Raw genomic sequence first — 12684 nt, forward strand, 5'->3', positions numbered from 1 at the left:
ATAAGAGCAGTAATTAAAACAAGTGGAACTGGGGCTGATTGAGGATCCAAGTTGCCACCACAAATAGTGAGGGGAATGACTAAAGAGGAATAAAAAAAATACCCACAGGGTGCTGTTGGAGAACTGGAGAATAACAACCTTTTATTTTAAGAGTCATGCCTACATCATACCCAGAATACCAAGGACTATAAAATACCTGCCGAAGACAGGTTTCCATAAAATTCTTAATTAGTTACTTTGTTTAGAGTCTTATTGCTGCAAAATCTAGAGGAAGGGAGTAACATTCTGTTCTAAAAATTTTCATCACATATAAAGTTTTTATTGGTAAATGGCACTTGATTTTTATTAACCTCCATAACTCCACCAGAAATATTTGATCTCAAAGCACAAGCCACGTAATTGTTCAAAGAATTTCCTGTTAAAAAACTGAATGCCAAGCCTTTAGTTTTATGGTTGCTGTTCTGTGGAACCAGGTTCCAGTCAGTAACCAAGACGGAAGGCTCACTATATTCAAAATAAGACTTTACAGTTATAGAATTACAGTGGACCCATGACTATTTGGAGTACAGACATATCTTTTGAACTCATTGCCAAAGTATTTGTGGAAAATTCACCTATTTGCAGATTTTTTTTCATAAATAATAGCCACAGTCTATCCATCCATCCAGCCATCATCTTCCCCTTATCTGGGTTTGGGTCGTGGGGGTAACAGCCTAAGTAGGGAGGCCCAGACTTCCCTCTCCCCAGCCACTTGTTCCAGCTCCTCCTGGGGTATCGCAAGGCGTTCCCAGGCCAGCCGAGAGACATAGTCCCTCCAGTATGTCCTGGGTCTTCCCAGGGGCCTCCTCCTGGTGGGATGTGCCCGGAACACCTCACCAGGGAGGCGTCCAGGAGGCATCCTGACCAGATGCCCGAGCCACCTCAACTGGCTCCTCTCGATGTGAAGGAGCAGCGGTTCTACTCTGAGTCCCTCCTGGATGACTGAGCTTCTCACCCTATCTCTAAGGAAGAGCCCAGACACCCTACGGAGAAAGCCACAGTCCTAATTAACATTTTTTTGGCAGGCAAAGCAGTCAACACAAGAGTGCCATTCATGTTTGTTGTTGCTGATTGGCTGTAACCCCAATGGAGATAAGAAATACCGTACATGTTAACTTCCACAGAAGTGCTCATGTGGTTTCCACTGTGCCTATTACTGCAAATTAAGGTATATTTCGTGTTTGAACTATTGAAACAGAGAGTTACAAGTATTTATAAACTTTAGGTAGTTATGGGAGGTTGTAGTTCCAAACCCCCAATGAATGCCATGTGTCCACTGTAGCCAATTTCATCTCAGATATTGTGCAGCAATAACTTAAGCATTTTACTACTCTAAAGTATTTTATTTTGTTGACAAACTTATCTCAGAGATTGTTTTATTGTTCAGTTTTATTTTGTTGAGTGTATTGTTTGATTGTGTCTGTATGAGCAGAGGCAAAATGCCAAACTCAAGCCAGCAGACCAACAACTGACCATTTATAAATACTAAAACAAATTACACCTGAGTATTGTTTTAGTCATGACTGTGTACATGACTACCTCAACCCAATTTTCAAAATACAAGCACAAAATAAGGTCTTTATTCTAATGTTAAATTGTGTAACAGGTGTGTAATTTCTATAGCTAGGGAATGTGTTTTACACATCATTGCTATGAGACTTTATTCTGTTTCCCACACATAGTTTTAAAGGTGGGGTGCAAGCGGTGAGAGTGTTAAACTACATCTTTCCAGCACAAAGTGGAAGCACAACAAGCAGCTTCAGCAAGCCACTATTTACACCTACTGCTAAGCTCAGCTAATTAGCTGAAGCCTAACACAGGGGAAAACCACTTTTCTCTTTTAACTTGATTTCATGGTGCAAAGAAAAGGTGCTAAATACTGAAACTGGAATGAACTAACTTTCCAAGTTTGACTTTACTGAATGATCAAACAGAACTTAGACTTGATATGACTCAAAATTTGTCCAAGTATGTAAAAGTACATTGCAAGAGGAAATAGACATCTCTTTCCTAATTGTCTAACAGTTTCTGCAGACTGAACTGAAATTGATTATTGTTTTGAAGACTTTATTACCCACAAAATAAGTACCGGATTTCCTTCTACCTTGTTTGTGCTTTCAAGCCGTAAAGCAAACTTTCCTGCTGCCAATTTCAAAATATAATAGGCCATGTTCAAAGCAGTTGGTTTGGAATTTAGAAGCAGAAACAAAAGAAATCCTTCTCATCAGTTTATTGAAAAAGGTAGACCTTTATTAACACATCTGAGTGGAATAAAGTCCACATATTGAAAATCTTGTAAAAGAAATATTTTAACTGGGACCTCAAAGGCACGGCTGATCTCTCAGGGTGAGAACATGAAGAAGAGTTTAAAAAGTCTTAAAAAGGCTGGCCCTAGGCCTATTTTTCATATCTTAAGAAGTCACACAAAGATTGATGAAAACTGGATGCAAATGATCCTCAGAGATGTGGAGGATTATAGAAAAAGCCCGCATCAAGCTCCTCAGAATGCTCAGTACTCACCAGTCAAAGCACTGATCTGCAAAAAGGCTAAGCTCCTCTGGTTGCCAACCCGCTACTTAGAGAACCGTAGGCTCCATTCAGTCGGTCATCGTGTCAAGGTTACTTGACGTCGTCTTTGAAGGAAATGACTTTTGACTGAACCATGCATATATCTGCTAGCTTCGTTCCACTCATATAGAGCGGAAAAGAGTCTGGTGCGGATGTAAATCATGCATCCTGATTAGTCTAATGGCTTAAGTCAACAAGCAGGCCAACGTAGTGTGAACCACTAACAAGGCATAAACTTACAAACGCAGTCAATGTTGTTCTATAACAACTAATTCAACTTTTTAAGAAATGTACCATCAAGAAAAGCATACTAATTAAAGAAACATGTGGCCCAAGCTACAAACTGCACAGACTCAAGAAAGTAAAGCTTTTTCAAGATACGCACTGAAATTTTCAGTCGGGCTTAACTAGTGACTGACTCAAGTTGCACTGGTTCAGGAGAGACATCCAGATGGCCCTGTCCCCAATCTACTGCTCATTTTTAGAGATCTCAGCATGTTCCCCAGGTTAGGTGATGGTCAATTGCCAATAAAAGATAAAAGGTCAGTTTAAAATGCATCTCTCTCCAATCATTTTGTCTTACATGTTTTATAGGTACTGTTCCGTCATACACACAAAGTGATGTCACCTCTATTCTGAATTAATAATCTTTCATTTTCATTGCAAGAAGGAAAAAAAAATAAGGCTGTTTTGTTGTTACATTACAGCTCTTTAAGACAAGTCCAAATCGGTTAAATTTGGCATAGGTCAGATCTCAGATTTTTTTTAAAACAAAAATCAGAGATCTGACATTGACCACAAAATGATTGATTATATTTGCATCTATATTTTGATAATAAACTTGAATGGTAACTCCAGTTAACACTTTGTGTCTGATTATATATACAATCTATTTCAGTTATTTCAGTATCTATCCTCACACAGGTGTCTTAAGACTTTGCTCTTCCTTGTAATGACTTGCAACTCTTGCTTCTCTACACTCCCTCCCATAGTTTACGGTCTTGATTAGCACCTGAAATTTAGGAAACATTAAGGTCATTAAAGACAAACGTGTTGAAATAAAAAGGTAAGGTACAATCTTAAAAACAAGCTTTCACTGCTTGCAGCTAGCCTTTGTTGCTGTCCTGGAAAATAAATTTTTATACTGAAAGAGCTGACTGAAACTGCAGCTTGACTTCTTGGAGAGAATCCAGGTCACATGAGAAATTTACACATTTATTCACTCTTTCTATCAGTAACGACAGAACAAAAGACACTCAACTGAAAAAGAGGATTGTGAAACTTCTGTTGCAGAAGCATCAGTGAAGAAAAGAAAGAAAAGACCGAATGCCAAAAATAAAAGGATGCTTGTGCTCATATTCTTTAGCTTGTTTGGACTTAATCAGTTCTGTCTTGTTTTATTTCTTTTTGTTTAAAAAAACCCAACAAAAATAACAGAAATCTTAATTGTCAGGTCTATGGCAGTTCAGCTAAATTTGTTGTGGTACAAAAAAATTCATACAAGAGAATAAGATATCCCTCCTATGTAATGTTTTTGAAAGCTGACAAAATACCGCTCCTAAAAGATGTCCCTATTGATTCCAAGTATTTCACAAGCCAAGTATCAACTCGTCTAATACATCGAATAAATTAAGAGTTGACCAGAACTGGCCGAATTTCAAGTTGGGCCCTGAATGGTGACTTGCCAGTCAAGTCAAAAACCCACTCTTAATTTGGCCAGTGAATGCACCCAGGAGCACTTCAAGAATGAGTTGGTTGAAGTCATAACGTACTCACAATAGCAATTTAAATAGCTCAAAACAACAGCGTTTTCATTAACCACAAAGTGTTTGAAGTTAAGGGAGGTACAAGAAAATCTAATCAGTCCAAACAAAATAACTTTGATAGCACTGTGCAGTGTAGGCAAGATAACTATTCATGACATTTTAATAAAACCACATTTAAAAATGTACATATTTACTTACAAAATTTATATTACTGTTGGTTGAATTGATGCAGAGCCTGATTGAAAATAATATCCATAAGCTCCCAAAATACAGTCAGATACAAAAAACCCTCTAATTTGAGGTCTAAATTAGAGGTTGAACCTCATCTGTTCCTCTATAACAAACACAAATATTTCCAGACTGCAAAAAGGTGAAAGTGACATTAAAGCTACAGTGTGCAAATTTTATAAACAATATGTTTTTTTTTTAATAAAGTTGTTATATAGTTGTTATGTCACTATGTCATAATAAAATAACATGAAACAGAAAGTCTGAAATTTTTTTTGCTTCTCTGGCTTCTCCCTGTAGTCCTACTGCCATCTACAGACGTGCACCACTCAGTCAGAAACAACCAATCAGAGCCACTCTTTTTGTTCCTAAAATACCCAGGTCAAAGAAAAGATTACGAAAAGAGTGCAACTTTAAAACTGAGGTATGCGAGTGATTTTTGCGTACCGTTACAACCTAATGAACACTAAAGCTTAAAAACAGCAAGAGCATACTGCAGTGGTCTAGACGTTCTTGGTTCTTTCATGTCCTTCTGGATGAGTTGATGATGCACTCTTGGGAGTAATTTTGGTCAGGTGGACACTCCTGGGAAGGTTAATAACGTTTCCATGTTTTTTCCATTTGTGGATAATGGCTCTGACTGGGGTTTGCTAAAGTCCAAAAGCCCTAAAAATGGCTTTCTAACACTTTTCCAAATTGTGATGCCAGTTATAAAGTTTCAAATTTGTTCTTGCATTTCTTTAAATGGGGCATGATATGTTGCTTTTGAGTTATTTTAACCTACTTCAAGTTGTCAGATTGTGGCCTCTTCATTATAAAGAAATCAGGCCTGACTGGTTTGTGAAACTGTCAGTTGATTTCAGATTTAGGATGGTGAATTAACTTAACTGGTTGGTTTAAAAATCTGTTTGAAATAAATTAAATAAATTGAAAAAATTATTATTATATTTACTCTGGTAATCTTTGTTTAATATTAAAATTTGTTTGATGATCTGAAACACTCAAGTGTAATAACAAAAAATCACAAACTTCAGCTAGTGTTTGTAAATTTAGTAAGAGAGACAGATTAGGTTTGTTTTGGAAACTATTTATTACTATACCACATCCTTCCTCTAACAGCCACGTTTACTTGTTTTAACAAAGTTTTGTACTGTTTCAATCCCTCCCCTGTAAGTTGGTATTCACCAGCAGCATAACTAATCCTAGTATTTCTCTCGCCTGGAACCAATGCCTGCAAAGCGAGACGTTTATAACGCTGAATGTCGATGCATTTGACTCAGAGGCAACGCAAGTTAACAAATTGGATGGCAGGCATCTATCTAAACAGCATTTCCCCAGGACTGTGTTGAATGTTTTATGAGGAAAAGCTAAAGTGGAACGCAGACTAGAACAAAAAAAAAAGAAGGTGTTGTCTGGATGAAAATGCAGCAGCAAAGGCAGAGTAAAACAAACAGCAAAAAGGGATATAAGGGCGACAGTCTGCATCAGTCAGCCTCTGTCATCCTAATAAGAACATCATGGTCAGAGTGCTGTGGCTCATAGAAAGGATGTTTGATTAAAAACACACTGTTTCACGCTGAGTTCACAGTTTGCCTCTGAGGTTCATTTCCCTCTAAAGTGAGTTACAGAATGCTTGACACAAACGACACGTCCAAACATCCTCTGACAAGTAAAGAAGACAAATGAACTGGTTATGACATTGCAGTGGTCCTTTGGGTTTTTACAAATGACTCCTCATATGCCTCCTAGTCGCAGCATATGTCTGCACCCTGTCTAATGAGGGCTTCTGATATGAGGACGGTTCAATAACTAATGAAAGGAGAACCTTGTTCTCTTATTATAGCCCACACGGCTGACACTAAGCATTGTATAATGTATTGGAAACTGCTGCACAGTGACACACACTTATTAAAAAGTGAGTTCAAAAAGGCATTTGATAGACTCAATAGTGCCTGTTCCTCCCAAATGTGCACTGGGATTATTTTCTTGGTGCAAAAGCAAGAGAAGCGTCTAATTAATGGGGTCGACAACAACAGCACCCACCAATGTAGTCGTACATTGGATTTTGGAAGAGGTAGAAAACAATTCATGAAATATCATTTCTTGACAAGTTCAATTTTGCCAATTTGGTATAAGAAGTGATTTTTCATGGTAGATTAAAATCAACACCTGACATGTCAGGGGTTTAAGAGGTAACAATCAAAATAACCGGAAAATTCCCCCTTAACATCCTATTTTGTGAATTGTGTCTGTCAGATAGACAGCTGGCCGGATTTCATGAGCATGTTGCTGTGTGTTGCAACGTGCCATCTCTGTGATCATATCATGCTTCTGACCTTCAACATATCATTCTGCATCAGACAGTCTGAGTGGTATGTCAGCTCCCATTTGGCCTCATTTATCAGCCTGTTTAAATATTGCTCATGTTCATTTTACATCATGAACCACAGAAAACCAGTGCACTCATTTATACATCTGATGTAACCAGGGCAGTTTTTTAAATATCCCTCCTGAGCTGAATGTGATGGGTAACATTAGGATGCTGCTCTTAATCTCCCCCAGCAAGAACATAAATGAGGAGTCAAAAATGCAGCAATCCAAAGGCTGTTTCCTTGCCTTAATATTGCATTGAAGCTGAGTTCATACAGCAGGTGTTAATGCTCAATTCTGATCTTTTGCTGAAATTTGATTTTTTTTTGGCATGGTTGTTCATAATTATGGATTCAATCAGACTTCTGTGCACATTGAAAGAGAGATTGTATTGGATGCTGCAGATTTCAGGTGTCTCATGCGACCTCTTTGTGCACAACGCTCCGAGAGCTGTCAGTGTACGTGGGAGATGCACAGAGAGCAGCTGTAAGATACTCATTAAATTTTAAGACAATAAAAGCAAGGCGCTGTCTTTGCCAGGATTTACTGAAACAATATTAAAAAAAATGTATGAGCTGAATGATGGAACAGTTACATCAAAACATGCTAGAGGCCTACGACCATATCAAACTGCTCTGAATTAAATCAACATCAGCAGGACCAAGATGCCAGTTAGTGTGTGTGATGAATCAGATATATTTTTAGAAAAGCAAGTTTCCCCTGCAGAAACCCCAGTTTGGACAAAATATCTGTCAGTGTCTAGAGAAACTGAAACTGTTGCATCTGGAATGTAATTAGTGAGTGAGCTAAGTAGGGCACACTCACGGAGGGTTTTTTTTCCCCTGTGTCCCGTCTTGGCATTTTAGGCACATTCATAATGATAATCAGTAATGTAACAAAGATGGAAAATTTTCTATGTTAATTGCGCTGTATTCTTTAAAATTCAGAATCATCAGTCATAGCACTGAAGTATCAGTCTAAGAAACCGCATTTGGTAAATTTGGACGACACCAAAAATCTTTATTGGGACAGCCATAAAATAATGAGTGTTTTTACCGTTTTAATGTTAAAATGTTCATTTTTGTAAGATTCACTTATGTTGCAAAAAAGCTTATCTCAGAGGAAATGTGGGTACCAGACTGTTTAAAAAAGAAGGTTTAAACAAGACATTGTAATCACAACATAACTCCACTAATTAGTGGAACTACTGTAATACTACACATAATATTCTGCAAGTCAGCGTCTTTATATGCTGACCTTAAAACTGGCCATGCCCTAATTTTATAAGCTGCTATGAAATACCTTAAGAGCTACATCATAATCATTCTATACACAAGGTTGAATGTGGTTATAAGCAGCTAAAAAGCACCCAGAAAGAGAAGCCTAGTCTCCCTTTAAATTTCAGTTGGGTTTTATTTGAAAGAAAAAAAGAACAAATGTAAACAAATGCAGTTTTTTGGTCAGGCAGCAAAGTGCCTCTACACCGTGAAAGGAGGCTGAAAATTTGGGATATAATGGCCCTCAAACAGCCTTTGTCAGGCTGGATTGCTGCTATTTGTAAGTAATATTGTTACTGTTACCCCACTCATCTCTTTAAAAATGTAGGACAGTAACATTTCACCAAAGCTTTATCTGCAAGGTTTTAGTTGAGGAAATTATTAATATAAAAGTTGTGCTAGTATTTCAGTTCAAACAAAAATGAATGCGTGTCAACACCAAAACAATTGTTTAATGTCTGGTCTCATGAGAGATACGATAAGGACATATTCAAGCCTGATGTGCAATTATATTAAAGGGAATTGCTCACAGCATGTGAAAGAAAACATTTATGATTTACATTTATTTACAACAAATGGCTGCAGTGTTTCCTAATTCAAGCATCTAGTCCAGTTATACAGCAAATATTAAAGACTTAGATTTAGTTTACTGCTTTAATTTGAGTCATATGGATAGAAGAGAAAAACATATTATACCCCTTCCTATGCAAAAGAAGGAACAAAGAAAATATATGGATCCACATAAACACAAATATCGTCTGAGTCATCCAGTTCATGTTTTATATAATGATACTGTATTAGAATATAAAAAGTAAACAAGAGTTAAAAAGTTTAACTCGAACAGGAGAAACTTTTCAAAAAGAAAACATATTTACTCCCACTCCCCATGTTGCTGCCGGTGTAATTTGAGATTTAGTCAGCTGTGTTATCATCACCACATCAAAATTGTTACTTTATATTATGCATAATTTTAATTAATAATAGGTATTTATACTTTTCAATTATGAATAAAATTATATTTAGTAATTCTATTAAGGAATTGGCACTGATTTTAATGAGAATGATTTGGTAATAAAGATGAATTAGTTACTGGTGCTGTGGAGTGAAATACCTGGCGTAGTTAAAGAGGCGGCTGTCCCACAGAGTGTGTTCCCCTCTCGGCGGTGAGTGGAAGAAGCAGGAGTCGGACCCGTCAAAGGCATTAAGGCCATCCTCCGTGTTCTTGGATGCATGACTGTGGACAACATCCAGCAGCACCACAATGCCCATTGAATGAGCAACATCAACCATCTCTTTCAGCTCATCTGGGGTACCATAGCGACTACGAGGACAAAAGACAGACACAGATTGAATAAATTAAAATATTTAAATTAGATTTTATTTTTTTAAATAGAGCTGACCTAAACTCCATCAAATCACTAGTCAGACAGTGTCTAAAGGTGGAACATAAGACACATCACAACCATTATTTCCTGTATTACAGATCAGAGGATTAAAATGGATGTTTATAGCACTTCATGCTAATTTGACTGAGCTTGAGTGATTTTAGTCTAAAAATGTGATTTTAGTCTAAAAAGTGATTTCTTTTGTCTAAAAATAGACAAAAGAAATCACTCTACATTTGGACATACTTCAAAAAAAGACTTGGAGGCAAAGGTAGTACTAACACAGCAGATGGAGTACTAATGTGGTACTGAGTTGTATGTTGCTGAAAATTTTGAATGGAAGTGTAGTTACACTAGTAAAAAATAAACAACAACAACTAAACAGTCATCTGCAAACATTCAGGCCTACCTACACATTTTATTTTACTCATCTGCAAAATGTTTTCAAATACATTTATATAATTTTCTGTGATGATTTCTGCTTAAACTAGAAACACATTATACACACTCTTTGCATGAACCTGAAAGATAGATCTATAGCATTCTCTCAAATTCAACCCCTTATCTTAGTACACAAATTCTAAGGTTTTAAATTTGACTATCAGACAATCAAAGTGTGAAAGTGCAATATATACACTACTCTGAATGATGCAGTATAAACAGAAGGAATAAGCATCTCTGAAAGACGATAAAGACTCTGGTCTATCTTTATCTATGAATCCCTCCACTGTATGGATTAACAGCAAACGTGTTTACAGAGAGATTATTGATGGTGCCAGACTGCCTAACCTTGATTTGAGGTGACTGTGCTGAAGCGGCTCACTCAGTTTACAACAAAGTGCAGTTATAGATACTATATGGAGTGGATAAAACTGAATAAATAGGGAAACTCTGCGACAAATACGCCTTTGAGTTCTAATCCCTCATAGTTCACTCCCAGCTGATTTGTTAACACCTGTGGTTACTGAAGCAGGTCATGAATCTCTATACTGGAAGCTGAACAAATGTGGCTCAGAGGATTCATCTCACTGTATTTTTTTTTTTTTTTACTTTTATTTCAGTTTATGGTCAGTACATGACAGGGGAGTGTGGTTCAGCATGGTAATTTCTGAATTAATGCACAAATACTGTCTGCAGAAGGATATGAAATGTGCATATGGATGAGCTTCTGCTCTATGCATGATCATATAATACTGCTTCCAAACAATAACCCAATACATATTACATCTAATGCTAATTGAACAACTCAGACAATCCAAAATATAACTTGAAACAATTCCATTTAAAAGCATTTATTAAAACGAAACTGTACCTGGAAGCAGCAAAGAAACTTGTAATCTGATATCCAAAACTTGCGTAGTAGGCATGTTCCATGATCGCCATCAACTGAATGCAATTGTAACCTGAATGAAGAAGAAATTGAGATAAAAAAAAAAGCATTAATAACTTTTTTAGAATTTGCATTGCCTTGCACAAGTATTCATTCCACTTGAACTTTTTTCACATTTTCTGAACTTACAAAGATAATATAAAGATAATTTACCAATACCTTATGTCACCAATTAACAGTATCGTTCACAGTTGTAAATTGAAGTTAATGATCTACATGACACATTGTTTACATGCAGTATGACATGTGCAGTTGGAAACCAACACTGTACAACATAATGAACCAACATAGTGTTGGCAGCATCATGCTATAGAAAAGTTTTTCTTCATAATCGACAGGGATGTTAACATAAATTTATAGGATTAAATGTAGCTAATGACAGGAGGATTCTGCGAAAAAAAATCTGACAGAATCTGTGAGGCTTCATATGTTTTTAGATTGGGGCATTTATTTATTTTTTATTTTATATGATCTACAACAGTTTTTTTTTTATTTTATTTTAACAACGTCAGAGTTGTAACATGTATTTGTATTCAGCCCGTCTAAGTAAAACCAAGTAGCAACCAATAATTTGATCAAGGTCAAAAACATACTAACTACCGCAAAACATTCGTCCATCTTAAATGTAATAAAGTCAATAATGTAATAACTTATCACCGTAACATGTTTTGGCTGTCTGACAGTAACTTAATAACGGTTCAATAAATGAAAACATAATTACTGAAGCTAATAATGGTCTCACATAAGCAGGACTGTAAATAGTTCCAAATCAGTCTAATTGGATGGACATTGTGAGGATATGTATTTCTAAGTCTAGTCACCAATTCTCAATAAGTTACAGGTCTGGACTTTGACTAGGCCATTTCAAAAGTCCTCAAACTGCATGTTTGGAGTAATTGTACTGGCGGAAAGAATCCATTAGAGGTGTGATTTTCTTTGCCTTCAGAAAATCATCTTTGCTTGATAAAAATCTTAGCCAGGCCGCCACATTCAGAGGATGTAACAGATTTTTTCGTCTCTGCACTTCCACTGAGACCTTCTCAGAGTACGCATGCTAATATTGATTTCATTAACAATGTGCAGCCACATCAGTATATCTCCATGTCTTAGACTAAGCATGAGGTAAACCTTGACTATTTCATGTAAATTAGCTGTTGTACTAACCTTCATTATGTATGCACTAAAAGCACACTACCGCCACCATCTGGATGACATTGTTATGTTTATACAATAGAATTATCACGTTTATACATTATATTATGCTTACACAATATATTATCAAGTTTGTACAACATAATTATGTTATAACACGACAGTGTTCAAAAACTTCTCTTACGTCACACCAATACACTTCAGTGGTTGACTAAGCGAAATGTAAATAAAAAAAAAAAGTCCCTCCCTCCATGTGACAAGCAAATGGCAATGACTTCCTGATGAAAACAGAGTGTTCCATCTGATACAGCCAATTATAGCTTCATTAGATTTTCCCACACAGGTTTGTTAATCACTTTTTTCCTCATAAAACTTTTGGATCAGTAAACCAATACTGTTATATTTCTGGTCTTGAAACAGAGGCGAGCTTGTTTCGTCAGTAACAGCGCAAAATCTCTGCATCTCCCTTTTTAAAGGACGATATGATGGTGCTTTCTGCTTTACACAGC

General features: G+C 36.6%; 1 protein-coding gene across 2 annotated transcripts in view; it reads right to left on the reverse strand.

Moving 5' to 3' along the window:
• Window positions 1-12684, reverse strand: part of gbe1 (1,4-alpha-glucan branching enzyme 1) — a 126049-nt gene that overhangs the window by 85394 nt on the left and 27971 nt on the right. For both annotated transcript variants that reach the window (XM_023351518.1, XM_023351519.1), the window contains 2 exons: window positions 10946-11036; window positions 9360-9569 (listed from right to left, as the gene is read on the reverse strand). In XM_023351518.1, the coding sequence (XP_023207286.1) occupies window positions 9360-9569; window positions 10946-11036 (301 nt within the window). The remainder of the gene's footprint in view (window positions 1-9359; window positions 9570-10945; window positions 11037-12684) is intronic.

The sequence above is a fragment of the Xiphophorus maculatus genome, chromosome 18 (genome assembly GCF_002775205.1).
Source record: "Xiphophorus maculatus strain JP 163 A chromosome 18, X_maculatus-5.0-male, whole genome shotgun sequence".
Taxonomy (NCBI): domain Eukaryota; kingdom Metazoa; phylum Chordata; class Actinopteri; order Cyprinodontiformes; family Poeciliidae; genus Xiphophorus; species Xiphophorus maculatus.